Genomic DNA, 27,558 nt, shown 5'->3' with positions numbered 1-27,558 from the left:
GAATCGGGAGGCTGCACGGCTGCACAAAACTCACCCAGATGAACAATTTAAATATCCAAGGCAAATATAACACAGAAACTACGAGGGAGACACCATTCATGAGATGCAAATGCGAAGAACTTCAGCAGTTATCATGTTGCTCAAAAGTGACGTTCAGGACAGAAGGAGATTCTCACCAAGTTCAGGACCTCAACTTTCTCAACAGTAACAGGGGCCCACCTTGGATTCCTGTGCTCCCCCCATCTTCCGGGGGTTTCTGTGTTTCCGGCTCCTTCCACAGATATGTGGATTAGATGAATTTGTGTCCCCATAGCGTGTCTCCAGGGTGGATATACTCCTATTCACTAGTGACCAAAATTGTGCACTTCCAGTTTTTAGAGATCGCATAACTTTATTCAGCTGCTGCTCCAGTTACTTATTTAATCGTCCGATATATGATATTTGTAACATTATTTGATTGTTTATGAACATTATCGCCAATATTCATGTAGTGACTTTTAAAGTGTAATGCCAAAAATGCTGGGTGCTCCCACAATATTGGCCACTAGTGAATATGCTACGTCTTACCAAAAAGAGGCAATTTAATCATTCAGAAATTCACGCTGCTATATATTTTGGTGTCAGTGCTAATCATCTCCAGGGCCCATCGGCGCGCAGCACCGCCCCGCATCCCCGCGATGCCTTCGCTGTTGCGCAGATAGCGATCCAATTAAAACAGGATTTGAGACCGATAATAACAAATTAGCGTTTTCTTTTCAAGGCGATACGACGATGGGAAACACTCTAAATTGATTCCCATTACCTCCTCGCTCGATTTTTTTTTTTTTTTTTTTTTTTTTTTTTTTGAATTTATGATGAAGCGATAAGACATTAAAAGTGGGCATCTTATCGTGACATAGTAAGAAATTATTATACGACGACGTGTTTTATCGATGCCGCGCTGCCTTTCACAAGGTCACCCGTGTGCCGTTATCATTCCGCTCCGTCTTCATATCACCTTCCCCCGTGAGGTCGGCACTTCTGCGACCAGTTACTGGGGGTGGGGGGTCTGAAAGCTAAACACGCGTCATTAGGCCTTTTTGAAAACACGAGCCCCGCCCACTAGGGTGTAGAGAACAAACACAGCCGGAGTCTCGGTGGTGGGACCCTTTCCACTTTGATAGCGGTGACACCCTGATGCCGCCGTCGTTTCACGTCCGAGGTCGAAGCCCCAGAGCGGATGCCGTCTGTCTGTCTTCCCAGACTCGTTTATTCAATGCCGTTTCCCCCCACTGCTCATTTGAACAGATAAAAAAAAAAAAAAATGGAATGAGATTTTGGGAAATGATTCTAAGCCGTTTCCCACTAAAGACAGATATAGGAGTGACTACAGGCAGTTGGGTGGATTATGACGTCAGCGGTGCTGGGAAAAGTAAAGGCCCGCGTGGTACATATATTTGAGAAATATCCAGCACTTACCTCGATAACATTATCTTTTGATCGGTAAATAATTTAATAGGAATTGTTTTTGCAGAAATATCTTTAAATCCGAGGGTGAATGAGGAAGAACGTGGAGCCGTTTATCAACCCGGCGGCTGAAGCCTCCCTTTTCCATCTCTCTAGGTAATTGTATCATGCAGCCTCAACAGCACTGTGAAAAGTTGACATACTCAAACCCATGAAAGATTAAAAATCATTTGCTGGGGGGTAAAACTACCATGTATGTTCTTGGCCTGGGAAGAAAAAAAAAACAGTAAGTGCAGTGTTGAGTCTAATCTGGACTTTTTGAGATAAGATGGAGCCGGAGATCAATATGTGCCCAGTCGGGGCTGCTTCCGGGACTCCGGCTTTTCAGCGAGTATCGTGCTGAAGCAGGCACTTGCCCGTCCTGGCAGCTCGGTCGCCATCCTCTCCGCCTTCTCCCCGCGTGCTAATCGGCTATTTAGCACACATGCGGGAGACAGGAGCCAGGGGCCAGTGGTGGGGGGGGGGCGAGCGTTGGCATGTTATTGACACGGACGATAAAACCTCACATAAATTTACCACATTTTTTTCCCCCTTTTTATTGGATGTGGCGTCACCCCCCACCCGTGGAAGAGCGATTATTGGGCCAGAACCGTAATCGACATTCTGCGGTTTCATGAAGCGCGTAGTGCGGCGTATGGAAATGCATCAATGCTGATACCTGTGCTGGAAGCACCGTAGACTTTGCTTGGGCTTTCAGTGACATCGAAACTAGTCTCCTGTACGCTGATTGGAGGATGCTGTTATGATAACAATGCTATTAATACTAATGTTTGCAATTATAATAATATTATTATAGTGATAAGACTAATACTATAGTTTCCGTTAATAATAATAATGGCAACAGTAATAATCAGTATCATCATATTTGACAAACAAAAAATGAAACATGGATTTACAATAATATCGGCCATTGAGAGTAGAAGTGAACCGTCGCCATGTTCGTCTGGCTGTCTGCTTGTATCTTCTGCAGTCCTGTTTACGTCCCTTTCATCCCGGCCTTTGCTGACTTTTCCAAATGAACTGCGGTTCATGTCTCCATGTCTGTATGTCTGAAGCTCCGGAATGAAGTGCGACCGACTTATAACTGCATTATGTTTTAAGGAGATAATCTCCCAGGCATCCTCACCCCCGATAGAGAAGCCACAACAACCCCCCCCCCCAAAAAAAAAAAAAAAATCCATTTCGACGGCTGCTTCTGGCTGAGAGCCACATGGCCTGTCCCTTCATATTCCATATATCGCGTATTTGGTCAGAAAAAAAACAGGTCATTGTTCTGATTTGTCTTTGTGGGGCATGGGGGTTGGGGGTGTGTGTGGAGGGACTGCGATTTTGGCGACCGAAAAGCCCCTCACCAAGTCGCCTGTGAGGAGCGGCCTTTAACGACGGCCCAAGGAAAAAAAGCAACCAATAAACAGACATTTGTGTCGTTTATATACAGCGGGCAGCGAGGGAGAGAAGAGGCGGGGGGGGGGGGGGGGGGGGGAGTGACTGCAGACCCCGCTGAGATCTACCAATCACACCATTCAGAGTCAGCTGCTACACAGCTCACATTGTCAGCGGCCCGTTTAAAGAAAACCGCGCACAGCTTCAAAGATCTTTTCAAAGCTGTAATCCTAATGGGTCGTGGTTTGTTATGTCACATCAAACAGGGGAGTGTAGGTAAAGGAGAATGATGTCGCAGAACTGGTACGGATTCTTAAGGGGAAGATTGGCAGAGGATTTGTGGTGGCGGGCAGGACAAAAACACCCTGAAATATCAGCCGGCAAAATGCCTGCTGTAATAGATATGAAATGGGCCTTCTCGAACCCTTGAAAAGCTGACATTTCTTGAAAGTTTGTCACGAGGAGTTCTTTTATTCGCTCTCGCCTATCAATTTTTGTACCGCCGCCTTGCCCAGAGTGGAAATTCACAAACGTCATTCTCAGTGGTTTAACCGCGGTGGGGATTGGGAGTGGAAAAATTTTGGGACTTCAGGATTGGGCATTTTGAATTGTAGACGACACGCTTTGAAACAAAAAAACCTGTCAGCACGGCCACGTCGAATATATACTGTTGACGATAAACCTTAAGCCAAACTTTGGCATGGGCTGGGAGGCAAAATGAGATCGTTTAGCCTCTTCGTGGAGTTTAAATCTAAAGTACGGAACCTTGTTAATGCTTTAAGTGAGAAGTTGAGAAGTTCTAGAAATATGCGGAAGATATTCTGTGATGCAAAAAAAGTATCTCTTAAGAATGGGCCAGTGCGGTATTAACTGTAGCAGCAGTCCCCACCTTAGCCGGATGTGCACCGTCTGTCTGCCAGCAGAGCTGGAACATTCATTAGTAATATTCTACATTCCTGCAAATGCACCGTCCTCGGTGCTTGGCACATAACCTTAAATGTAATTGATTTTTTTGTGCAGAATTAGCTACGCTTTGAGCTCCAGCAGAAGCCCACAAAGAGTCTCCTGAACTTAAACCAGCAGAGTGGCTCTTTCCGTCACCTCAGGATGGGCTGTAATTGCATGAAACACCATATTTACATCCAACTCCAAACCACAGATATATAGGCCTAAAATAATTTAAGCAAAAGTCAAATGTGGCCATTATTAATTTTGTATTTAATTAGTTCTCGAAGAGATCTTTTGCTCCCTTGTTAATGACATTCTCACAATTTGCATTAGCCAAAAAATCCTATAACACCCAGATGTAATAACAGTTTGTGCGGCTGTTACGCTGCTCACATGACTTCCCACAGATCCCCACTTTTCCTGTTTCCGTCCACATACAGCAATCGTACAGGTGACCAGCCTCAGCTATGGGCCCCACCTTCTCAGAAATGCTAATTAAATGATCAAGATTCTAAAAAGGATGAGTGAATTAAATACTCCAGCACCTGTTGTGGTGTTTTTTATTTGGGGAGGGGGGAGGTGCTAATTTCTAACATTAGGGAATGCTGTCTAACAGCATGTCTGTTGGGACCCCATCACTGCCAGGGGCATGATGATGTCGCTCAGTTTGTTTATTGACCTCCCCCCCGTACATTTCCCTGGTGCCCCTGTGTCTCCCATTTCACCCGATACGATCGAGAGAGAAACTGAGATCACCCCCCCGCCCCCCCATGTACCCACACAGAGCATGAGTGTCGTCTTAATTAGCCACCCATGGGAAACTGACTATCGATTTCCTGTCGGGACGCCGGACCCGAGAATGTCGCTGCTGTTTATCTCCGTGAGGCGAGCATTGGAAACCATTAATAACGAGCGAGGAAAAACAGGCCAGTTACACACACTGAGGAGAGAATAACAGTTAAAAAACAAGCCAAACTAATGACTGATGTGAACCCGAGTCGTCTAAGGGGGATAGAAATCACAGGGCCGTGGGGAGAGGAGAACAGGGCTACGTTAATGATGTCTAATCCATTCCTGTATGTGTGCGGACACAAGGAGCGAAACGCCACCGGAATGGGAAAGTCAACAGCGATAGACGGCACTAAATTAGCGGCGACTGATAGAAGGTGGGTCTTTCTCGCAAAGTTGAGGAGGAGCACAGAGCAGAGCAGACAGCGGGCCTGCACGGACCCCCACCGGTCCTTGTTATTTCACACCCCCGTGGCTTTCGTCTCGGGGGGAAGTTAGAACATGGTAATTCTGTGGTGAGGCGTGCAGGGGTGTTGTGGGGGGGGGGGACTTTGCAGAGCCTTCGATAATGATCCCCCCACCTTCGATAATGACCCCCCCACCTCGGCATCCACAATGCCGGCTTCTCATTTGTCAGGGAAACTAGTCCTGTTTTTCAATGGTTGTTTTATCTGCAAGCGGTTCTACTGAAGATTAGCTAAATTATCATCTGTCTGTAGTGAACTGTGATAATGTACCGCAAGCCCAGCATCTATATTGCACTGACAATCCGCAAATCATGATAGTAAATTAAGTGAATGTTGAATTTTATACCTTAAGCTTTAACAAACAAGGTAAATGTTTTCAATCCAGGCATTTACAAACATTGTATTGATTTATGCAGAGAGGTGATTCCTGGCTATTATTTCTGGGGTATCCCTTACTGTGTTACCCAATTGCCCCTCACCTACCCTCCTCCCCCAGGCCAACAGACATTCAGGGGTAGGTGGGGGCCAGCTGGACCCCCCAGGCCCCAGCCGACCAACTGCCAGGGCGCCTTGTCCGCCAGAGAAGAATGCTTCAAGCTTGCTGCATTCGGGAGGTAAGGCGAGCAAGCTGTCCTGCCGGAGTGAGTTCATATGGAGAAGGAGCTTCTCCAACTTGGTGGAGTGTTTTTGGGGGGAGGGGGGTTACACACCCTCCCACTTACAAGCTGGGACATCCACGTACCTCTACGATTCCTTCATTATCACGGCACTTTGCACGACATTCTACACAAGTGTCTTAAAATGACGACATCAGAAGCCAGCTTTTTGGCCATGATCACATTCGCCAGGCTGCCCCCCCCCCCGTCCATCTATGAATGCACCAAAAAACAGTGACCCCCCTCGTGACCCAATAAACCGGCAGACTTTAGCTTTTAAGGAGGAACACTGTACCAGACATAACGAGGAGCTCAACACTGCGCATCCAGCTGTTGGTCTGTCAGTCCTCAGAGAAGCACTTTTAAGTACATCTTTCTATGTAAGTATCACAATCAATCTGTTGAATAAATGCCCATCTGAAATGCAAGGTCAGACATTGGGTAACGCGACTGCACATTCGAGCATCTTCCTTTGGCGTCCAATACTAATGAATATGTGCTCTCGGAATACATTCTTTATTTAAGGATTTAAATGATGTGGAAACCATTTCGTGGCGCAGTTTAAAAGATGCAAGATCCAGACGTTCAGAAGGTAATTTTCAATCTAAATGAGCTTAATCAAAGCAAAGGAATTTCAATTAAGCATCTCCCTGCTCACAGCTAAAGTGTCAGTCGACAAGTTAAATTGGAATCAGATTATGAAGTGAAGAACACTACAAAACTATATACAGCATTACCATGTAACGTGAGTTTAAGATACAGACCACTGCTATTCATACAGCTACGAATAGCTTCCTGCTTCTCACATTAATGGGTTTATGCTCATTAATTCCACTGCAGATTATCTGCGGAGATATGCCGTGTTTTTGATGCGCAGTTTCAATGAAGTACTCGTTGCTTCTCCTGGAGTCAATCTGTATAAAGCTTGTGTTTTAGTTTTTTTTTTATTGCTCACGGTACACCGTCTAAACACGGCTGATTCGCGTCAACATGTTGTTTTCAAAATAAATAAAAAAATCCATCGGGAATTTACTTTGTGTTGTAGGTTCTTCTACTCGGCATGATATGTTCTCCTGAAATACGTTTCGTATAAATTCAGGAAGGGAATTAAACGTGGGATATTTTAAGTACAGTCACTTGAACCATCTATAACCTATGTAATAGTTTTAAAAGACTTCTTGCTATAGATACAAGCAATGTAAAATAGTAAATATACAATACAATAGTCTTACATACTCGATTCCAAGTCTTTGCGCGTATTTCTTTAAAAAACGTGTATTGCCTACAGTGCCAGAAAAATTAGCTTCGACGGGAATTCAAAAGACGACGCCTGGTGGATTTAACATCACCATCCATTCAGAGAGACACACAGAGAGATCGAGCTCAAATGCGAGTATTTCTCACCAGATTTGCTGTGATTTATTGTGGCGGTTAGCGCGTTATACTTGTACGTCGTAACAACATTACCTCTAGATAAAACGAAGACAACCCTCGTCCTTGGTTATGAATATGGGCAAACGCGTTAATTCTTGCCAGCCATGTTTGCACCATGTACTTTAAAGTGATATATAAGGTGCTCGACACACTCGTCCTATTTTTATAATGGCAGTTTTTCTGTCTCTGCTTTACTCCATAGCAACGTGTTAAACAAGCAGACTAAAATCGTCGTTGATTTTGAGATACATGCATGTGTGTTCGTGTGTCTATGTTGTGTATGTACATGTACACACACACACACGTTTAGTGGTTCATGGGCCAAATTCCCCGGACCACAAGTGAATATCTCGTTATTTGGTTCTTGACAATTTACCAAAACGAATTACTTCTTTTCCCTGTTATTTCGTAATATAACAGACGCACATTTTTGTATCCTTGAATGCGATTATAAAGTATTTACTCATACAGAGTCCTTCAGCATCGAATTACATTTCTAGTATACTGGTTCACAGGTGAAATTATCATTATATGTATTTTAAATTATATGTAGTCATGTAATGTCATTTACTCGTAATTTTATTTAATGTATTTAGCAATAACAAATATCCACAGTCCACGTATTTGATCTACTACTTGTAGCAATTATTGTATTCCTAAAACACAAATATATATCGAGCCAAAATTAAACGCGGACAATCTTAAATATAGTTAAAATAAATAGGATACTCTTAAGGTTTGAGAAAATGAATAAAATTTTACATTTGAATCCATTATGTGCGCGCGGCTGTCGGAGCTGTCACAAAATTAGCTGTGCCTTCATTTTCCTGAAAAGGTTTACCTGATTCCGAAATTAAGTATTCTACTATGAACACGTTATGTAAGTCAACAATGTATTGTTGTATAAAATATTAAAAAAACAATATTTGTTGACTGTTCATTTCAGAACATTTGTTTCATGGGTTTTAATAAGGTTTAATAGGACACATTAGCTGTAATGGCACTTATATGTACAAACGGAAAGCCATAACCATAAAAGAAGCGAAGTCAAGTATTCCGAAGCTCTTTATAAGAACAATTTAGGGCACACAAGTGCTTTTCAAACCTTGGAATGAATTCAGTCAAGTTCCGTTTAACAGTGGTAACCATTTGTTGGGTCACAGTGCCACCTGCTGTCTGACATATTCATAGCAACCGCTTTAAGAATTTTCTTTTTAACGCTAATAGACAAAGCATCCATCCATTTTCTTAACGCTTATCCTCGTCAGGGTCGCGAGGGAGCTGCAGTACATCGCAGGCAGCACAGGGCACGAGGTTGGGGTACTCCTCAAATGGAATGGCAGTTTATCACGGTGCACATACACTCCTTATAGGCAATTTAGAAACCCGACATAGCCCAACTGCATGTCTTTGCACTGTGGGAGGAAACACACGCAGCAAAAGGTGAGTACACAAACTGCACACAAGCAGAGCTGGAGGTGTGAGGTGTGCCTACACAAAACATATGATCATTACTGTATACATTTAGTATATTTCTTGCTATGTGTATTACTTGTGTATTATGTGTATTATATATATATATAATATAATAATGTTATATGAATAATATTCAATAAATACAATACCAATTATATATTATTTATGATTCACATACATGTGTATATATATATATGTATATTAGATTATAAGATATAGAATGTGAAAATATAACACTAGATCCTTTTTATTAAAAAGAAACTACACTCAGGAATAGTAAATTGTTTACAGCACCAATTTTAGAAATGCTGGCAATGTACAACTGCTAACAAATGAGCCATTTACAGGAAGATTTAATTCTTAGACCAATTTCAGCAACAATAAGTATAAATGAGCTCGCAATCTGTAGTGATAAAATCGGATCTTGGTGCCCTTGTTGCCAAGATATGAGGGATGCAATCCTTTATGCTAGATGACAAGCAATAATCCACACTTCAAGTAAAGCTTTCGAAAAGGCAAGAGAGTAACGGCGGTTAATTGGGCAGGCCAATGGTGACATGCCTGTGAACAGTGACGGGGTGACGGAGCTATTTATGCACTTACAGAATAATAAAACAATTGTGTAGTATCTGCAAATGCGCAGGCCCCACATTTCTCCACCGTCTGAGAGGAGTGTCCACTTCATCAAAAGAAGCAGTACAACACGAGATGCTTCGATGGTGACCGACCCAAAAGCCAAATTTCCTCCGTCTCAAGTCGACCTCGCAGGCTTCCCATTTTTCAGCATCTATTCATGACATAGATCATGGAAACCTTGAGAGACAAAACACGAAGTCTGTAAAAGCCTGCCGCCTTTCCCCAAGAGGAGGTGGCCCTTGTGCACTGCGACCCCAGTGCAGAATCCTGCACTCCAGATGATGCTCAGACCTCTACCCCCCCCCACCTTTGTGAGACAATGAAAATACATGTTTTATTGTTTGGTGCAGGTCGCCCTGCTGACGGCCGATAAAAGCCTTTGCGAAAACGAGTGTTTACGTAAGTTGCAGACACCCACGTTGGTTTGCTCACAAAAGCATCAGGCAAGATGACCTGACCCCTTGTCCGTGACCCGTTCTTCGTGACTTTTGTTTTCATTCTATAGACTGTCTAGTTTCGCGTCTGCGTTTTGCTGCGTGACATAACTGACTTTCCGTAGTTTGCGAGGCACATTTCCAACAGTGATGCCCTCAGCTATTTCCTGCATGTCTTCGTTTTTTTTTCTTCGTCTTTTATCGCAAATAACAGCGCAATAATTGGCAAAGGCATCATATTATTTATTGCCTTTTATATAGACGAAACTGTGTAAATACATGCACATATAATGCTGTCTTTCCTCTTATGAATATTACAGTGGCTTGATTTTACTTTGCTATAATTAGTCAATGTCTTTGTATTAATTGTAGTTCTTAGAGAAAAAAAAAACAATCGTTCCATGTGGAAAACACTGTTTGGGGAAATGCTGCCACCTGCTGATGAAGCTCTTCCGACTTTTTGTAAACTTGCAGGAATGGCTGCTTTTGGACGTGTAAAAACACCGCTTAACAAAAACAGAATCCACGTGTTCATTCACGTGAGGGAAATGTATTCTGTATGAGCTGACTATAAACTTAATGGAGCAGATATCGACAGCACCTGCAGTTTATATGGTATAACGGTACGCGTATTTATATGTTGACATACAGACTTACGTGCAACATTTCCTGGGGAAAGACGAGAGTACTGAAACAGGTGTAAATAGGAGAGGAGAACATGGGGCATCTAACCAATGATGGCTCAGTATTTCAGAAAGGATCCGGCAACCAGCTCGAGGTGAGTCCCGCGGCGTGAATTATGTTATGACTGTGTACCGCACTTTACCTTGACTGCACTTTGGCGAGGCTGAATGCATTGTGGAGAGTGTAATTGGATTGCCTGGCTCTTCCGTGTCGTTTTGAGGGAACGCGAAGAGAGGGAAATTAGAGCACAGTGGGTAAACTAAGCTCAGGGTTACAGAGCTCAGTAAAGAAGCTGCGAGCCTTCCCTTCGTCCTGCAGCGTGATTCAGCGCGTGACCTGTGATGCCATGTATCACATCATGTCATGTAACGTGCATTGCAGCGTAATAACGTTAAATTTTCCATTTAGTGCACTGTAATTTTGATATTGCATCATGTCAAGAAATGCAAAAAAATGCAATGAATCCATAGACAGTCACTAGAAGTGAATACATGTGACTTTAATGTTCTCAAGGAAGAGTTTGGATCTTTGAGCCTCATGTTTAAAAAGTATAAGATTAAAGATGTTTGCCCGGTTTAACACTGACCCCCTGCAGGGAAGACTCCCAATTACAGTTATTTTTTTCTTTTCAGTTCTCTCTTTTTCCCCTTCTTTTTTTCTCCTCGCCCACGCTCTCCAGAGCCTCAGCAGCTCGGTGGTCCTTGAAAGGCGTCCTCCAGGTTGGGTCACTTTCCCACAGTGCGGGTGACGCCTGACCAATGAGAGGAGGCTTGTGGGTGCGGGGTCTGTCAGGTGACACACATATGTGGCGCCCCTGACCCCTCTGCTTCATCACTTTAGCTGTAGTGGATCTGGGAACAGTACAGTAAATGTTTCCCCAGCAGGTCTATAAGAGGTTTCTAAGCTTTATAGACATATAAACTGCTTGTGATACTTATCCATAGTGTCTTGAGTTCAAAATCACGTGATGTGATGTCTTTTCCACAAGGCTCCATGCTTTGTACTATGTCACTAGTGTGGTTTGTTATTTCACCTGACGAACTATTCAGACTGACAGCAAATGCAATGCCGCCTGAATAATTAAAGACTTAATGGACAGGAGAATATGCATTTTATCTAAGTACTAAGTAGTTCAACAATAACAAAACCCCCCAAAAAACTCCTTTCCAGTTCATAAGGTTTAACTTAATTAGTTCATCTAATGTCTTCCACCAACTCTGCATCTAAGCATTAACTTCTCTTGTTTGGCTGCAGAAATTAATTTCCCGGAGATTTTCCAAGTTAATTTGCCTGCATTCTAATTATCTAAAAAATCAATTAAAATCAACGGGAAGCTGAACTTTTCTGAATGCGGTCGAACCTTTAGTTCACTTAAACCACAGGAGGCCCATAAATTTAGATTTCTATGTGTTGCCCAGTAAAAGCCTCAGGGGGGCGGGGGGGGGGGGGGGGGGGGGGGGCTCAAAATAAAGCAGCATGTGACCCCTGTCCATGCTAGTCCAGCAGGGCACTGGCAGATGTTTCCAGCAGCCCCATGACAAAAAGTCCATCACTTTGAAAACATTTCCATGATTTTGTAACTGGCTTCCCCCCCCCCCCCCCCCCCCCATCGTGTAGCGAGTCGATTGATCAGTTTGCTGTTTGGCAGCGGCTCCATCGCTCCTCTGGGACACACCTGTCACTTTCACCTTTTTCTATGTTTTCTCTGATGGAAGAAATTCACACCCACGCATATGTCTTGGTAAATCTATGCATCTCTAAAAATACTTGAATCTAAACATTGCAGGCTACCAGTACCTTCAACATAATGAGATGGGGGCGGTGAGAGGCTCAGTAGGCAAAGCTTCTGTGCGCATGATCGGAAGGTTGCTGGTTTCAGCCCCGGCCTCAGCCGAACAGTCTCATGTCTATGGGCCCTTAAGCAAGGCCCCTGACCCAAAGGGCACTGCTTATTGGCTGACCTCTAAGGTATGAAGAGGAAAATGGGGTAGGCGAAAAGAATAATTACAGTGTACCTGGACTCGAACTTGTGCGAATGGCAAACGAAGCATTTATGGTCATTAAAAAAAATTTAAATGTGCAGAAGCGATTTCTGTTTTGGAATCAATTTCATTGTTAAATTTGCTTTCTTTAATATACCTTTATACTTTTAGACTACAAATGAAATCCATGTCCATAAAGTTTCCCAGTAAGTCCCAATACATATGAATTATTTTATTATAATAATAAATCAAAACATATTTTGAGAATGGATGAGTAAATGCTGTTCCGAAAACTGACCACTAGATGGCAGTTTTGAGTATAATTTAATCCACATCATAAATTAAGATGTAGTCCACCTCATTCATCAAACAAAAGTAAATAATATGTGATGTTCTCCTAGTCTGTAGTTTTTTCAGTAGTCTGTCGATCTGTCAGGTGCTGCACCTGCTATATTTTAAGTGACATCTATAAATTGCATCCAGCGTGGCGTATGCTGTGTAGGACAGGCTACAGACACTCTGTGATGCCAGCAAGGCAGTGGTTAGAAGATGGATGGATACAAGCATGCATGCATTACTTAGAATATGCTTTTATTTGCAGTTGTCAGCTGATATAATGCATAGTCCCTCTTTAGTTGTTCAGACTCCACTACTGTTTTCAGACCTGCTGCAGAGATCAGCTAATTGGGTAGAATGAAAACACAAGAAACAAAACACTGTGAACTTGCATATTGTTAAAAAATCTTATATTTTTATTATGACATTAGGGGGCAGTGTGCGGCTGTGAGCAAGAAGTCACTGCACATCTGTGGGTCCTTGAGCAAAGCCCTTCACCCCCAGCTCCTGGGTGACTGCCCTTCACCCTCAGCTCCTGGGTGACTGCCCTTCACCCCCAGCTCCTGGGTGACTGCCCTTCACCCCCAGCTCCTGGGTGACTGCCCTTCACCCCTAGCTCCTGGCTGACTGCCCTTCTCCGCCAGCTTGCCCCCCAACAGAGAGCAAGTTTGGGAAGACGTAAAGAGAATTTCTCCACAGGGATGAATAAAATATCAATTAATATTTTTTAGGAAACTCCAAGACCAAACATTGACCCTATGTAAAGGCCATGTCTGTTATTGTCCTGATGTATCACTACACTGTCTATAACAAAGTAAGTATTCACATGAAATCTGGAGAAATGATGAGAAACATACCATGGTGTTACCATGAAGCACTGTAACGATATTGTGATTGAAATAGCAGTGAAGTTGAAGAAATACATTTAAGTAATGAAACGCGAAGACAGTTAACTGTATTTTTCTTTTCCTAAATCTTGGAATCCCTCTCGACTTGGCAAAGTGAATTATTTACTCATGCTGACCATAAATACCATTTAATATATATTTATCCTCCACTTATTGAAGAGTCCTAAAGTCTCTTCGCCTGGCTGTAAGCTGTACACATACACATACACACCACACCATCCCCAAACACTGGAGAATCTCCCAAATCACTTAGCTCATTTGCTGAAAGCAGGACTTGCCATGCTGACGCTTGGGTACATGGGGAGGAAATGTGGTCATTGAGATCGTTAGCTTTCGCAGAACGATCGTTATTGGAATCAGTATCAGTTACAGAGCCTAGTGACCAAAAGATTGAATGAAGACTAATATTTGCTGAACTTTCATTATGAATAATAGTGTTTCTGCAATGTGACTGATTTTGATGAGTAGATATTTAAGCCTGCACAATAAAAGACATTTTGGTGTAAATCTTTTCCTGCTAATTCTGTGGGATTTGGCATTTTTTTGGAATGAAATGCTAAAATATAAAAGATGGTGGCAGGTCAGCAATAAATATTTTCAATGATATTGCACTTCATTTTGAATAATTTGGCTTAGTGAAAAACATTATTGCTTCACACCTCTAGAGTTGTGGGCTTGATTCTTTGTCCTGCTGTGTGTGGAGTAACTGGCTGGGTACTCCAGTGTCCTCCTACAGCCCATGGATGGGTGGGTTTTGTGGACTTGCGTGTGAGCGTTCAGCATGTGATGGACTGGGATCCTGTCCATCGTGTACTCTACCCCGTGCGTCCGGCAACAAGCTTCGGACTCTCTGTTAGCTCTACACTGAATAACCAGTAAGGAAAAATGTACATCAAAGTCAGCTGTGATTACAGTTAAAACACGTCTATGAACTGCAAAATCCTTGGCTATTAAATTTTCAGACAGTTTGAGAACAATGACATTTGACAAGCATCTTAAATGGTGTCTCTTTAATAATAAATAACCACCTGCTGTTTTAAAGTGGTCATTAAAAATGAAACAACAACAAAACAACCTAGCCACGCCGTGGGATAATCGGCGTTCGCAGACGTACGGGGAGCGTAGGCACGTCGAGTACGTCACGTCGGCACTTCCGTGTTTACACGCCCACGAAAAGGGGGAGGAGTCAGCGAGCGCGAGCGGCGTACGTTGAACCGAGCGAGGGTCGGAGCGCTGGTGGAAAGGAGAAGAAGAAAAGTGACATACGGGGGACTGCATGGTGAAAAGGACGAGAGCCCACCTTTAACAATAGCCTTATACAGCGGAATGTTTTCTCGAAGGAATCATGGAGATGTCAAGAAATCTACACAGAAAGTTCTGGACCCAAAGAAGGATGTTCTGACCCGTCTCAAGCACCTACGGTCACTACTGGGTGAGTGAAGTGACACCACCGGTCCGGACGGGTACCGGGCATGGATAGAGAGAACCGGCGCGTGCCGAGCGGTGTCGAGCTACGTAAGGCTCGGGCTCCGCACGCGCGTAACGTCGAGGGTCGCTTAGCTTAGCTAGCAGGTAGGCGACGTCAAGTCGTGCATCCAGGTATGGCTGACGAGTAACGACAGGGGCAGCGAGTCATACTGCTGTGACTAGCCAGCTAATCTACGGGATGCTAAACACAGGACCGGACATGACAGCTCGGTTCCGACTGAGGTGCCCGCCGCTTGTCATTCACCGGTTCTGGTCGATCCATGGGGGGCGATAGCCCACTTGCTCCGAAGCTGCGCGCCTGTCGCGGCCCCCGGAGGCTTCTCTCCAGGTTAAAATCCGTTCCATGCGAAGACCTGCTCCCCCCAGGGTAGCAAGAAGGGACCCACTGAGGGTTGGCGAGCCGCCTGCCTTCTGCCTGGATGGCTACCCGCTCCGTTTGCGGGAAGCTCTGGCCTCCAAGATGAGAGCTATTGCTCTTCCAAAGTGATTTATTTCAATTAGATTAAAACGGAGGCACAATAGCTTTGCCTTTCAACTCTATCCCTGCAGAGCCCCCTGCACATCGACACCATCCCGCCGGAGCTTGATGCGGCCATTCAATGCAGGGTACGCAGCGCTAGATGGTCTGGGACGTGCTGAATAGTGCTGCAATTCATCTACCGCTTTTCTTTGCGTGAACCCGTTTCGGCCTGATAACAAAGGGAGAGCACAATAGATAGCAACGCCTAGGCTGCTTCGTCGAGGATTTTAACTGGATAGCCAGCTAAGAAATGCTCCGTGACCGGGGAGCAGTTGTGTTGTGATGTGTTGGCTACAGCTGCGTTGTCTGATCTGGGATACGGTCATTAGAACTTCAGGCATGTTTATGCTAGACACTGGAAAGAAATGGAGAAAGCAATTGCTTGATAATAAAAGAAGAGTGCTGATGCAAGGCGAAGGCGCTTTGTTTGTGTACTGTCTTGGCGAGGTTTACGGATACATAGTGGGCGAACTGAATTCGTTATTGTGGAAACGGAGATGCCTGTCTGAGGGGTTGATTTCAGACAAACTTGATTTCGAAGTAAATTATTTGATTGCTGATAACGGGATTAGTTTTTATCAGTGAAAATTCTACCATCTGCCTGGTGGGCTGAAATCGTACGATCATATTTTATTTGAAACTTACATTTTCTGTGCCTTTGGCTTATTAGCATTTGGGGAAACCTCAAAATACCTCGGTTTGGCCGAGTCTGTTGTCATACAGTGGATGAACTAACCCTCATGCTGCCCATGTGAATTCCCCCATCTCTACGGGTGATACCCAAAACCATTGTTGTTTGCTTTGGTGTGTTTTTACCCCCTTGTGTCAGTACCGCATATCACTGAAATGTGTGCTTCTGGGGAGTTGGTGTGGGTTGCATGCTTTTGGCTGTAAGCTCATTGTAGGCACTGGGTGCCTCATGTCTCAGCCCTGCCATTCTTACTTCCGTGGCTGGACCATGTCTTACCAGGCTAAACTGGGCCTGGTTCCCAGTCAGTTGGCTTGGGACGACAGAGCAAGTGTGAAGGTGTCACCTGAGGTCACGGTGGTCCATTAAGCTCTCTGTGGGATGTGCCTGTTAGGCCCTGTGGCCTTGATCCACAAAGCGGCATTTATGCCGCACAGCTTGATCCAGCTCCTGGTTAAAAATATGAGGTAAAGTTTATGTGCTGGCTATACAATGATTCCATTGCCTCTGCAACAAGAATTACAAGACATTACCTGTTACAGCATCAACAAAGATCCTGACCAGCACTGTGGCTCACTTTGTTTTTCTGGGACTTTCCCCTGCATGTGTATCATAGCGTAAGTAATTTTATATACTGCTGGCTCTGTGTCACTGCGTTTTTGCCAGAAAGAGGATTTCCTCTCACCAGCTGGTTCCTGCAGGAACTGAATCTCAGGGTGAGTGATGGGGAGCCATTAGCAAACGGACCTTTCTGTGTTCCTTGTCTGCCAACTAGCCTTTCATATTGTCAGTGTACTGCTGTGGATGTTGGGTCAGTGTGTCACACACATGCTATTCAGGGCGAGAAATAAAAGCAAACAGATTTGAATCACAATAATGTAAAATTTCATTCAGCTAAAATGAGGTACCCTTCTTTTCAGTATCAGGTATGGTTTGATGATGAGGAAGTATTAATAACTGTGTACTTTGGGGGGGAAAAAAATGTCCCTGACTTTAAACATCTTTCTGCTTCCTGTAGGGAAACTAAACGTTGGCAGTGGATGTTTTGCCCGACTAAGGTATTTGATCATTGTACCAGAACAGTGTCCTGTCCTTGCACCTTGGCACAGATGCATACCACTACATTTTAGCATTGACCAGCTGTAGTGGGGTGAGTGTGGACATGTGGATGAAGCATGGGGATTCTTGCACTGGTATTCGAATTTGAGTTTGAAGTACCTTGTTGTTATAAGAATTTAAAAGATAAATCATTTCCTCCAGGGATCAGTAAAGTTGATCTAAACTAATAACGACTTGCATAAAAAAATATAATTAGGTTTATTCAGCTTGACATTTTAGTTGTCCAGGTCCTTATTCAGACTTGGATTGGCAGTCTTGAGGTTTCCGTGTAACTACGTACATACCCACTGTTCCTTCCTGGGGCCAAAAGTGTTAAAAGTTTGAAATGCAATTTAAAGGCATAGCTGGGATGTCCACAGTAAGTTGTTTTTATTTTGGTGATTTATTGACCTGTATGTGCCACAGCTGGTTAAGCTAAGGTGGCTAATAATGAATCGGAGACCAATGAGTGACACACTTGGTCAAAGTTACTCTTTAAAATGTATTCAGGTCTCATAAAATGCTTAGATTCGACATGCTGGCATTTCATTCCAGGTCCAGTAATTCTTTGCATGCCCCCAAGGTTATTACAAAATTTCCTGCAATTCTTTCCTTTATTTTCTGCAATAGTTATCATAGTGAGTTTGCTGTGCAAGGATTTGTCAGATGGTCCTTCTCATGACCAACGGACAATGTCCTCTTCCTCAAATACAGGATAAACTACCTTTGGGGAAAAACCTTGAATTTGCCAAACCAGCAGACTTCATAGTAAACTTTACACTACGCTGAACTGAAAGTCAGATTAGTTATACATTAGTGATGTTGGCCACAACAAGTGTGTTTATGTGTTCTGGTTGTAACGTGGTCCTGGCAGTCAGCCTCGGCCTCTTGCATATACTTCATGAGTCATGTGCTGCTCACAATTTGAGAGACAGCTCTCTGCCCTTAAAATTCCCTTCTGTGTAGCCTTCATAGGTTTTCTCTACTAAATTCCTATAGCAGAACAATTGGGTGTGCATTCATAGACTGTCCAGTTCTCTGAATTGAGTTCAAACAAGTCACCTGAGTCAGAAAAGCGAAGAAAATAGTGAGAGGCTATTGTAGGTAAATGTGCACTTATGTACTGGTGATGGTGAGTTGTGTATTGTGTGGAGGCTGTTGTACCTCTTCACTGTTGGAATGAATGAGGGCAGGGAGATGAGGGTCTGCAGAATAGCTGGCCCTTTTAAGTGGAGATTATGCAGCATTGGGTAGGAAGATAAAGACCCAGCCATGGCCTTTGTGAACTGAAGAATGTCATTTTCTGAAGCTTCACTTGGACCTCTTGACTCTTACTTAAACACTGTTCTTGAAAAGAGACTGAGTTCCGCATATTTCACACCCTCCCCAACAATAGAAATTATTCAGAAAGGGTAGTGGTGCTCTTTTGGTTGGTTTTTGAGCGGTTTCCCAAAAAACCTAAAACTTTCATTTTACAAATGCAGTTATGAGAATACTCTTCATTTGTTACATTTTGGCACTATATGCATGTTAGCAATATTGAGAATGCTACCAATGTATATAGTGCTCTCCTTTCTAAATTAATCTCTTGTGGTGTGTTTCTCTTTTTTTCCTGTAAGTTGGCACTACATGCAAACATTGAGATATGACTGTTGACTCTTCAATTTCGGTGGAATGGGTTGTTATTGTGAAGTCAGGACTATAGATTACAAAAAATAATCACAAGCACCGTGTTTGCATTTTGTCTCAGGAGGGGAATCCAGCCGCTGCAGAGAGTCTCTGTCTTTTAATCATTCGCTTAACTCCATGCTGAACTGCAGCTGTTTAGCATAGATGGGATTTGGTGCTGATACCCCTCCCTTTTCCTGCATTTTGTCCCTTTTCTTTGTTTTAAGTTAATGACTAGTATTTTTCATCAAAACACTGTTCTGGAACCATCAGCTGAATCTTGTATATCTTTTGAAATGCTTCCATTTTGATGGTGGCTGTGTTCGATTGTGCCAAGTGGAGTGAATTACTTGTTTAAGCAGTACTTTGTCTGCACTGCTATTGCTCTGACCACTAAGCAGTCTCTGAAATCATCCAACCATGAATCACACAGTAATTGCTCTACCTGTCTTATTAACCATAATTTGTGTGAGTGTGCAGCTCAGTGGCTATTTATTTAGCAGAAAATATTTCTGGTGAAAACCCCAGCATGCCTTGTACTTGAACAGATTGTAACAGATGAACGGCAATATATAAATAAATACTTAAATGGTGACAATATTGATAACTTATGGCTTTGTTTATGGTGATTGTTTTTTGAAATATAACAAAGCATGTCTGTGTTTCTGCTAAAAGACTAAATCACTAAGTTCTTTATTTTGGTATTTGGGGTTGATTTGTATGTTCATATATGTATATGCAGTTGTTTGTAGTGTTAAATTGGGTCTGATTTGTACTCCTTTATAATGTTGCTGTGTGTCTTTTATTTGCTTGTAAATGATGGGGTACCACAGAAATGATAAATGATAAACCTGTAGCACACAGTTATCGCCTCGGGAATCTAATGCATTCCTAAAAGTGCCTATCCAGTAGCGTTTCCAGCCGCCTCTGTCACTGGAGCCAGGTTATGTCTGTGCTATCGCCGAGGGCGATAACGTCAAAGTCATTGTGAGCATGGCTGGGCGCGGATGAGGGACGGACAGGTTGGCTGACATTTGAAAGTTATTAGGCATAGGTTGTCTCGTGTTTCTTAAAAGATGGCAGAGTCGTGTTTCTGTTTTTGGGACACGCATGCAGGATGGCATTGTTCAGCCCTAGGGTAGGCTGCTGATCTCACTTGACTTTTTTTCCTCTGTTACACCCATATTGTGCAAACCTGAAGGGATGATTGTAGATTCTGGTATGAGTGTGGCTTCCTCTACAAAAAAGTCTGCCTTCAGTCCATATGCTAAAATTGCCTGTGATGCAGTGGCTTGTTTATACATATATATGTGTGTGTGTGTGTGTGTGTGTGTGTGTGTGTGTGTATTTATATATTTATATATATATATTTACTTGTATGTATATGTATAGTATGTGCGTGTGTATATATAACTGCAAAGCAGTTTCAGTACTCCTTTCAAGTAAATAACGTCAAAAAAGCCAGCTATATATATATATTGCTAGCTTTTTTGACGTTATTTACTTGAAAGGAGTACTGAAACTGCTTTGCCCATTGACAAGCAATTTTTGTTGCAGTGTTTTCTTATTATTGCAGCCAGATACATTAGTCCATCCACTCTCCAAGTCTAATACTATAAAATGTCGTCATAGTGCTTCTACCATTAAATGGCAGTTGTTGCCCCTGCAACCACTGGGGAATTGACCTGGAGCAATGTCCTTTTGTTTCTGTATCTAATGCAGGAAGTGATGATTGCGTGTGTGCAATGTCACAGCACAGTGTTGACTCTGCTTACCATCTTGGGACAGAAGTCAGACCAAACATCTCATTCCTCTGTGAGGAAAACAAACAGGACTAGTGGTACATTTAATCTGAGGTGTGAACAAGATACCAGTCAAAGCATTAGGGCTAACGGACAGCTGTTGCTTAAAATAAATCATGCTTTTATGTTTTTTGGCTTTTGGAATTAATTGATTTTATAGCCTGCTGTTTGTCAGGCACATATAGTTTGGTCTTAAAAATTGAAAAAGAAAAAAACACGGCTAGTGTTTTAGTAACTTTTGGTTTTGCTGTGTTTTGTTTCATGTTGTTGACTTGACATTCTTCTGTAATTGGAGAACACCAGGTCAGTCTAATTCTTCCATTTTAGACCACTTCTCAGCATTAAACATTACATTGCATGTTTACGATTATTTAAATGTGCAGAAAAATGTAAGTACTAGCTGTGTGTGTGTGTGTGTGTGTGTGTGTGTGTGTGTGTGTGTGTGTGTTGGGGGAGGGGGGGGCAAGAGATGACGATTCTGAACCGTTTTCTTGCTCCAGAAAGTGGTTAAAGGGTACACTCAGTTCCTGTGTGTAATCCTTCCCAGTAATGGTAAGGTGGTTGCCATACACAACACACTGCGTTGGTTCGCCTCTGTCTGTTCAGTATTATTGAAATTACTCATCTATAGTAGCCTAACCTACCAGGTCCCACTCTGGGTAACTGTCAAGTTGGTTACTCACTGTTCATGTTGACAGGGGAGTGGGAGGAGTGTTAGAATCCTCTTGTGCTACCAATCACATCTGCAATCCCAAAGCAATAGGCATGATTGTATGAAAGAAAGTGTAGTAAAAGGTTAAATTCACCCCCCACTTTCCCGGAACGCTGCTGTCTGTTTCTCAGAAGGTCATATATGATGTGTAAAATATAGCTGCAAGATGATTTACTTTTAGGACAAACTGTTTCCTTAAATTAGACCCTGCCTGTTAATTGGTAGTGACCTATTTAGGAGGCACATACAGCAAGGTAGTGACGTCTGTGGATCATGTGACATTCCCGGCTGTCCATTCTGGGCTTGTTCACAGCTTGTCAGCAAGGTGTGTGGACTATACCTTGTAATCTGCAGGGATGTAGAGGAGTCATTGCCACAGATCTTGGGAAATCGTTGATGGTCACTGAATTGCTTGTGAAGATTATTCTAAAATTGGAGCTATTTAATGTAATTACACATTCATGCCCAGTGTGAACCTGGTGAGGTACAGCATGAAGACTGTACACTGCCTTGCCCAAATGTGTATGAAACTGTAACAGAACTTTTCATATGTGCAGTGTAATGGATTTTAACATGTTGCTTACCTTTGAAGTGTGTGACAGAATAGACTCGATGCCTTAATATTTAGCACTTCCTATCAATCACTTTTCCTGTGTGTAATTGACAGAGCGATCCCCGCCCATTCCCACTGAGGGCGTCGGACTCCAGGAATCTGTTATCAAGCCTGAGACACTAGACAGGCTGTGGGTGGGGAGGTGTTTCTGCTGCTTTGTCTACGAAGCACAGATTGGCGATGGAGAAATGTCTTCGGCCCCAGAGACTGGACTGTTGGGAATGCAGGCCTACCGGATGAGGCAAAGGATAAAAAGATTGGATTGGCAGGGAATCTGGGACGACCAGAAAAGATGTGTTTCTGGAAGACAACTGGGAATGTGGAATATGAACAGCTGCATGGCATGATTTCTAACCACCAGTAAAGCAGATTTTATTTAATGTTTTTTTTGCAGTAAATGCAAAATAAATGTTACAAAGTATAGCAATTACTGAGTTTTTACTTGTTTATGTTTTTGTGGGAGAGAGGGGGCAAAGTTGGTCAATACACAAATTTTACAAGTTTGTAGATGTGTAAGTGTATGAACCCTTAGAGAACATCTGTGAAGATGGTTACTGTCTGTTTTTAAGGAAGGCTGTTTTAAGTGTGTTCAGGATGTCTGCCAGTAAGTCACTTTTAGTGAAATAGCATTTATGATAATGTACACAGGTGGGCGTGATTGGTACTTGGCTTTAATTGGTACACTTAACCCAGTACCACTGTGGATTTGCTATTGAACTTAATTAACTTTCGTTGGCATCCATTCGTTGACTGTGAAGGCATAGGTTGCTTCTTAAGTGCTTTGTTTCCCCCCATTGAACCTCTGTTTGTGTTTTATGACTTGGAATAATTCATAAGCAGTCGGAATGAAGGGTTTTGTGAGCAGAGGATCAGGGAGACAAAGCTGTGGCCTGTCAAGAATGTTTCAGTGGACACTTCTGCTCTGGACGTTGCAGGCCTTGGTTCTGACGGGTCGACCTGCCGTCGTTGTGTCAGGGTTGCTTTTCCATGGACAGTTGAAGGGGACGCCATCATTTTGTATACTGTTAAGGCCGGTGGCTTAGCACCTCAAGCTCCCAAGCAAGCCACAGTCACAAATGGCCGCCCTTTCTGTATGAGCTGTGCCATTTTAAGTGCTTTTAGTTGGAAACTCTAATGCTTGGTTCCATTTCCTGTGCTGTAGGGATTTGAGGTTTTATGGTTTAATATGAAAAATAAGCTAATCTTAAACCTTGTTTAAGAAGCACTGAATAGTAGTGAAATGTCAGTGCTTGGTTATGATATTGTCACATGAAAATGTCTTTGTGCTGCTATATTTCAGATATAATTTTAGAATGTTTTTTATTTGGTTCTGTGTCGTACTTAAACGTTGGAGGATCTTGTTCTTTCCCTCTGTTTATGGTGTGATGTGTAAAGAGGTTAATAGAACCAGTCTGTCTGGTTGTGCTGGATAGTACACTATTGCTATATGTTATGCCGAATTGAAGTGGCATAAAATTCATACGTTTTTTGTGTAATTTTAAGTCTACACAACTGTTGTGTTTATCAGTATATATCTTTGAATAAAAAGCTTCTTGGAGGAGGGTTTTTTTTTAAACCAGAAGCCACCTGTTCCAGCAGCTGGGAGCCTGGATTCATCTGAATAAGTAACCAGTTCTTCCGAAAGCTGTAATGGATCAGCCGGAACCTCGCCTGATTTGCTTCCCACACCCCAGGTGATTAAAAACCATGCCCCAGTTGTCGCTGCTTGGGATGTGGTGGCAGCGCTGGCCCGCTATTTAATCAAGCCTGAGCGGGAGGTCTACGCTGTGGTAGGGGGAGGTGGGAGGTGCCGCACACGGACATGACAGGTTAATTGGGGGAAGCATTTCTGCTGTGCTGCTGTTGCTAATAGATGCTAGCTGTGGAGTTTGCACCTTCCTGGCCTGTGAGATGACTGGATTACCAGTTCAATCTATCTCACAGGAGTGAAAGATGGCTGTGCATTGCATTCCCGTAATGGATGCTGGTGGACTGTGGAATTCAGATATTCAGATTGATGTTCATCCGGCTCTTAACTGAAGCCAGCTTTCTGTATAATGTCTGCATAATGCAGCAGCAGGTTCTAAATACACGCAACTGCATGATTGCACAGTTCAGTTTAGGAGGCCCTGTAAGCTTGATGCTGGTTTGCATGTCCAAGATTCATCTCACCGCTGCTAATTCTCTGCCTCTGCCTCTGTCCTTCGAATGTTGGCTTTCAGTTTGCCATTCGTCAGCATTCAAAGAAATCCAGGTGAGCCACAGTGACTCAGCCCGCTAGTTCTGGTACTGCCATCAAAGCCCGTCAGCTGGTGCTTGTGGAATGCCCTTGCAGAGGCCCAAACGTGATTTGCATACCAGGTGGCTCTGTTCTCTGTGCTTCATCTCTGATTTGCGGCTTCCTGTTGGAAGTTTCCCTGCCGACCCTGTAATAAACACGCCTGGGAGAGAGATGAGCGTGATGGATGCTTGGCGCGAGCTGTGAGGCATGGTGGCGCCGCGCCAGTGGCAGCAGCTGTCCTTTCCGCGGGCGCTGAGTGATGGGCAGCTCCTTGCCGATTGCCTTATATAATGGGAGCCTGATTGCATTCATCACAGCTGGCTGCCGCTGATTTATCATTAACCTCTGTTTACTTGGCTAGACATCACATCTCACCATTAGAAGTGTTAAGGGCTTCCCTCGGCTCTCCATTCAGGTTTGTTAGGTTTTCTTTCTGCCTCTGTCCTCTGAATTTCTCAGCTCTGACTGCATATTCCAAATATGAGGTTTGTATCTCTGCTGTTGGACGGACGCATGATTAACGTGGTTCATATCACTAATAACCAGCATGGGGGATTCCCAGCGTCCCGAGCCTCTGCATTGGAGTCGTTGTCCCTCAAACAGGTGGCCTGCTCTGAATAGAATGTACCAGGCGGTGAAATTTACTGCGGTATCTCATGAAGACACCCCACCCCAATTTCAGGTCCCTCCCTTTTTATTTTTGCCTTGCATCAAAGTAACTGTCAGACAGGACAGTACTAAAGTCACTTCTTATGGACTATTTCTGCTTTGGAAGTCTGCCATTCTAGACACATGCAAATTTGTATCGGCACATGCTATTGGTGGTGGTAGTGGTAGTAATTTCCATTTACTTGATTTTTGTTTTTTTTGTCTTTTCACCATCATCATTCTATTCTAACTGGCCAAACGGTGATCAGAAATAAGCTGTAAATTATCATTCAGTATGTATGGTTATAAGTATAAACATCGCACCAGTACAAAAAACACTCTGTTGCTCTTTGACTAAATGGCACAAACACGTAAGCTGCGCTCCCGTCTCCTTCCCTCTTTGTTCCTCCCTTCCGGCAGTCACACCTCTCTCGGGCTTTGTGTGGTCCAGTCCTGCGACCGAACAGAAAACAGGACTGGCAGCTTTCATGTCAAATGTACTCTGCAGTGAAACGTGTGCGTCTGTCCCCACGTCAGGTTAATATGACATTGGTCACATGACATCATTACGACATTTTCCCTTTCCTCAGCTGTTGTCTGAGAGTGGATTACGGATTAACAGAGTGGAATTACAAATAAGACATCGGCAAAAGTAATTGACCCTCAGGTCCGTGCTGTGCTGAACTCGGCCCAGTCCTTTGCTTCCCCTGCCCCGAAAAGAACAGCTATCATGGGGAGATGGCCGAAGTTTGGCACTGGCTTCTGAAAACAGGAGTATCCTCTACTACTCCTGCCTGTCCTCCACTGGGGGGGGGAGAGAGGACATAAGCCTCTTCCAAAACCATTGGAAAAAAAAAATGTAGCACAAAGCTTCCTGTGTTCTGCTAGTCTTTATTTCAGCTTAAAATTGTAGCCTCTTGTGATAAATTCTCCTCCTGTTTTGGAGCAGAGGTGTGTTGGCAGGCAGCAGCGATGGTGGGCTATAAATTGTGGGTAGTAGGTGTAATATGTGTGGGTTTTTTTTGTTAAAGATAAAATATCATTTCTGCATTCAGAATTGCAGTAGAACAGGTTTGTCTACATAAGGCTCAGTTGGAGTGAAGAGGGAACTGAAAACCCTTCACCCGAGAGCTGTTCTAGGGAAAGGCAGAGTGTGAACAGAAGTGTGGCCCCAACAGACACACGACGCTTCCTACCATGGTGTGCATGGGAAACACCCCCACTGTGCACCGTAATCAGGGTTAGGGTTGGCTGATATGGCAAGAAACAAAATCTCTTTCTTTCAAACTATTATTTTTAACCTGTGGCTTCGTACCATTTCTTTTGTAAGAGCTGGAATGAATTTCTCTTTCAACCGTACCAGTTCCATATGATTTAAGTGACATTACTACCTTTTTTATTAGTTCATCTGTACGTGACGTCCTGCTTATCTCTATCTTTGTGTTGGCTTCTTTCATGCACACGAGCCCCACTGCGCCCATCTTTCGGTGAAGGTACTTGGCACATCATGAGCCGTGAGCACCGTCACCTACTGGCCTGTTGGCCGCCAGTCTGTTGTGGCTTTCCTTTTGCTTACATGCATTTCTGTGTAACCTGCGTCTCTGTTCATGGATATCCTGCTCTTCTGTAGTAGCTGACTTGTATTTGCAGCAGGAAAATACCTCCCCAATGTAAAGACCAGGCCCCAGATATGGACAGGGTGTAGAAATGAACGTTTGTTAATTTGTCTTTGTAAACTGAATGTTGCTGCTTAAAGTATCAAGAAAATCCCTGCTATACCACGAAGTGGTTCCCCATAGTTGTTCCGATGAAGTTACCTTGAACAAAGGGTTGTTTATTTTTTAGTCCTGTTAATGACTGTTTTCTTAAGAAAGTGAATTACATCTGGCTTTCGGTTATCTCTGTGTCATTTTCCTTGAACTCCAGCTGATGATTGAATGATGATGAATATGGGAGGAAGTGTCCAAGAGAGGTGGCCTTGTTATCTGATCAGTGACACCCCTGCCCTCTCCCCTGGCCCTTGCTCGTTTCCTCCGAGGATATGGCCCCCTGAACTCCCCCCCCCCCCCCCCCCCCCATCCTCCTAGCTGGGTTACTGCTGCCTCAGACGAGTCGACGTGTTTTTCTGAGAGGCAGGAAGCCTCCCGACACAATGAGGAGCGCTGACAGCGGAGCATGTGAGTGGCTCTGATAGGAGCCCCCTCCCACCCAGCCAGCCCCCTGGGCATAGTGATGTTAATTCACCGGAGGGAGCTCTGATCTTACCCTGCTATGTTTCTTGTCTCACACATCGGCGTGGCAATTATGGGTTTTATTGTTGGCACCGGGGTTATAAGACATTAATGGGATGTTTACCCGCTACGATGGCGAATCCACAGGGAGTTCTCCCACCTCTGATATC

General features: G+C 43.6%; 1 protein-coding gene across 5 annotated transcripts in view; it reads left to right on the top strand.

Annotated features, from left to right (window-relative positions):
- The first annotated feature begins 14,798 nt into the window (after positions 1–14,798).
- Positions 14,799–27,558, top strand: part of ralgapa2 (Ral GTPase activating protein catalytic subunit alpha 2) — an 89,631-nt gene continuing 76,871 nt past the window's right edge. For all 5 annotated transcript variants that reach the window (XM_048975382.1, XM_048975378.1, XM_048975379.1 and 2 more), the window contains exon 1: positions 14,799–15,071. In XM_048975382.1, coding sequence (XP_048831339.1) covers positions 14,966–15,071 — 106 coding nt within the window. In that variant the 5' untranslated portion in view covers positions 14,799–14,965. The remainder of the gene's footprint in view (positions 15,072–27,558) is intronic.

Source organism: Brienomyrus brachyistius, chromosome 14 (assembly GCF_023856365.1).
Source record: "Brienomyrus brachyistius isolate T26 chromosome 14, BBRACH_0.4, whole genome shotgun sequence".
Lineage (NCBI taxonomy): Eukaryota > Metazoa > Chordata > Actinopteri > Osteoglossiformes > Mormyridae > Brienomyrus > Brienomyrus brachyistius.
Note: the sequence above shows the minus strand (reverse complement) of the source record. Positions and strands in the feature narration are given on the sequence as shown.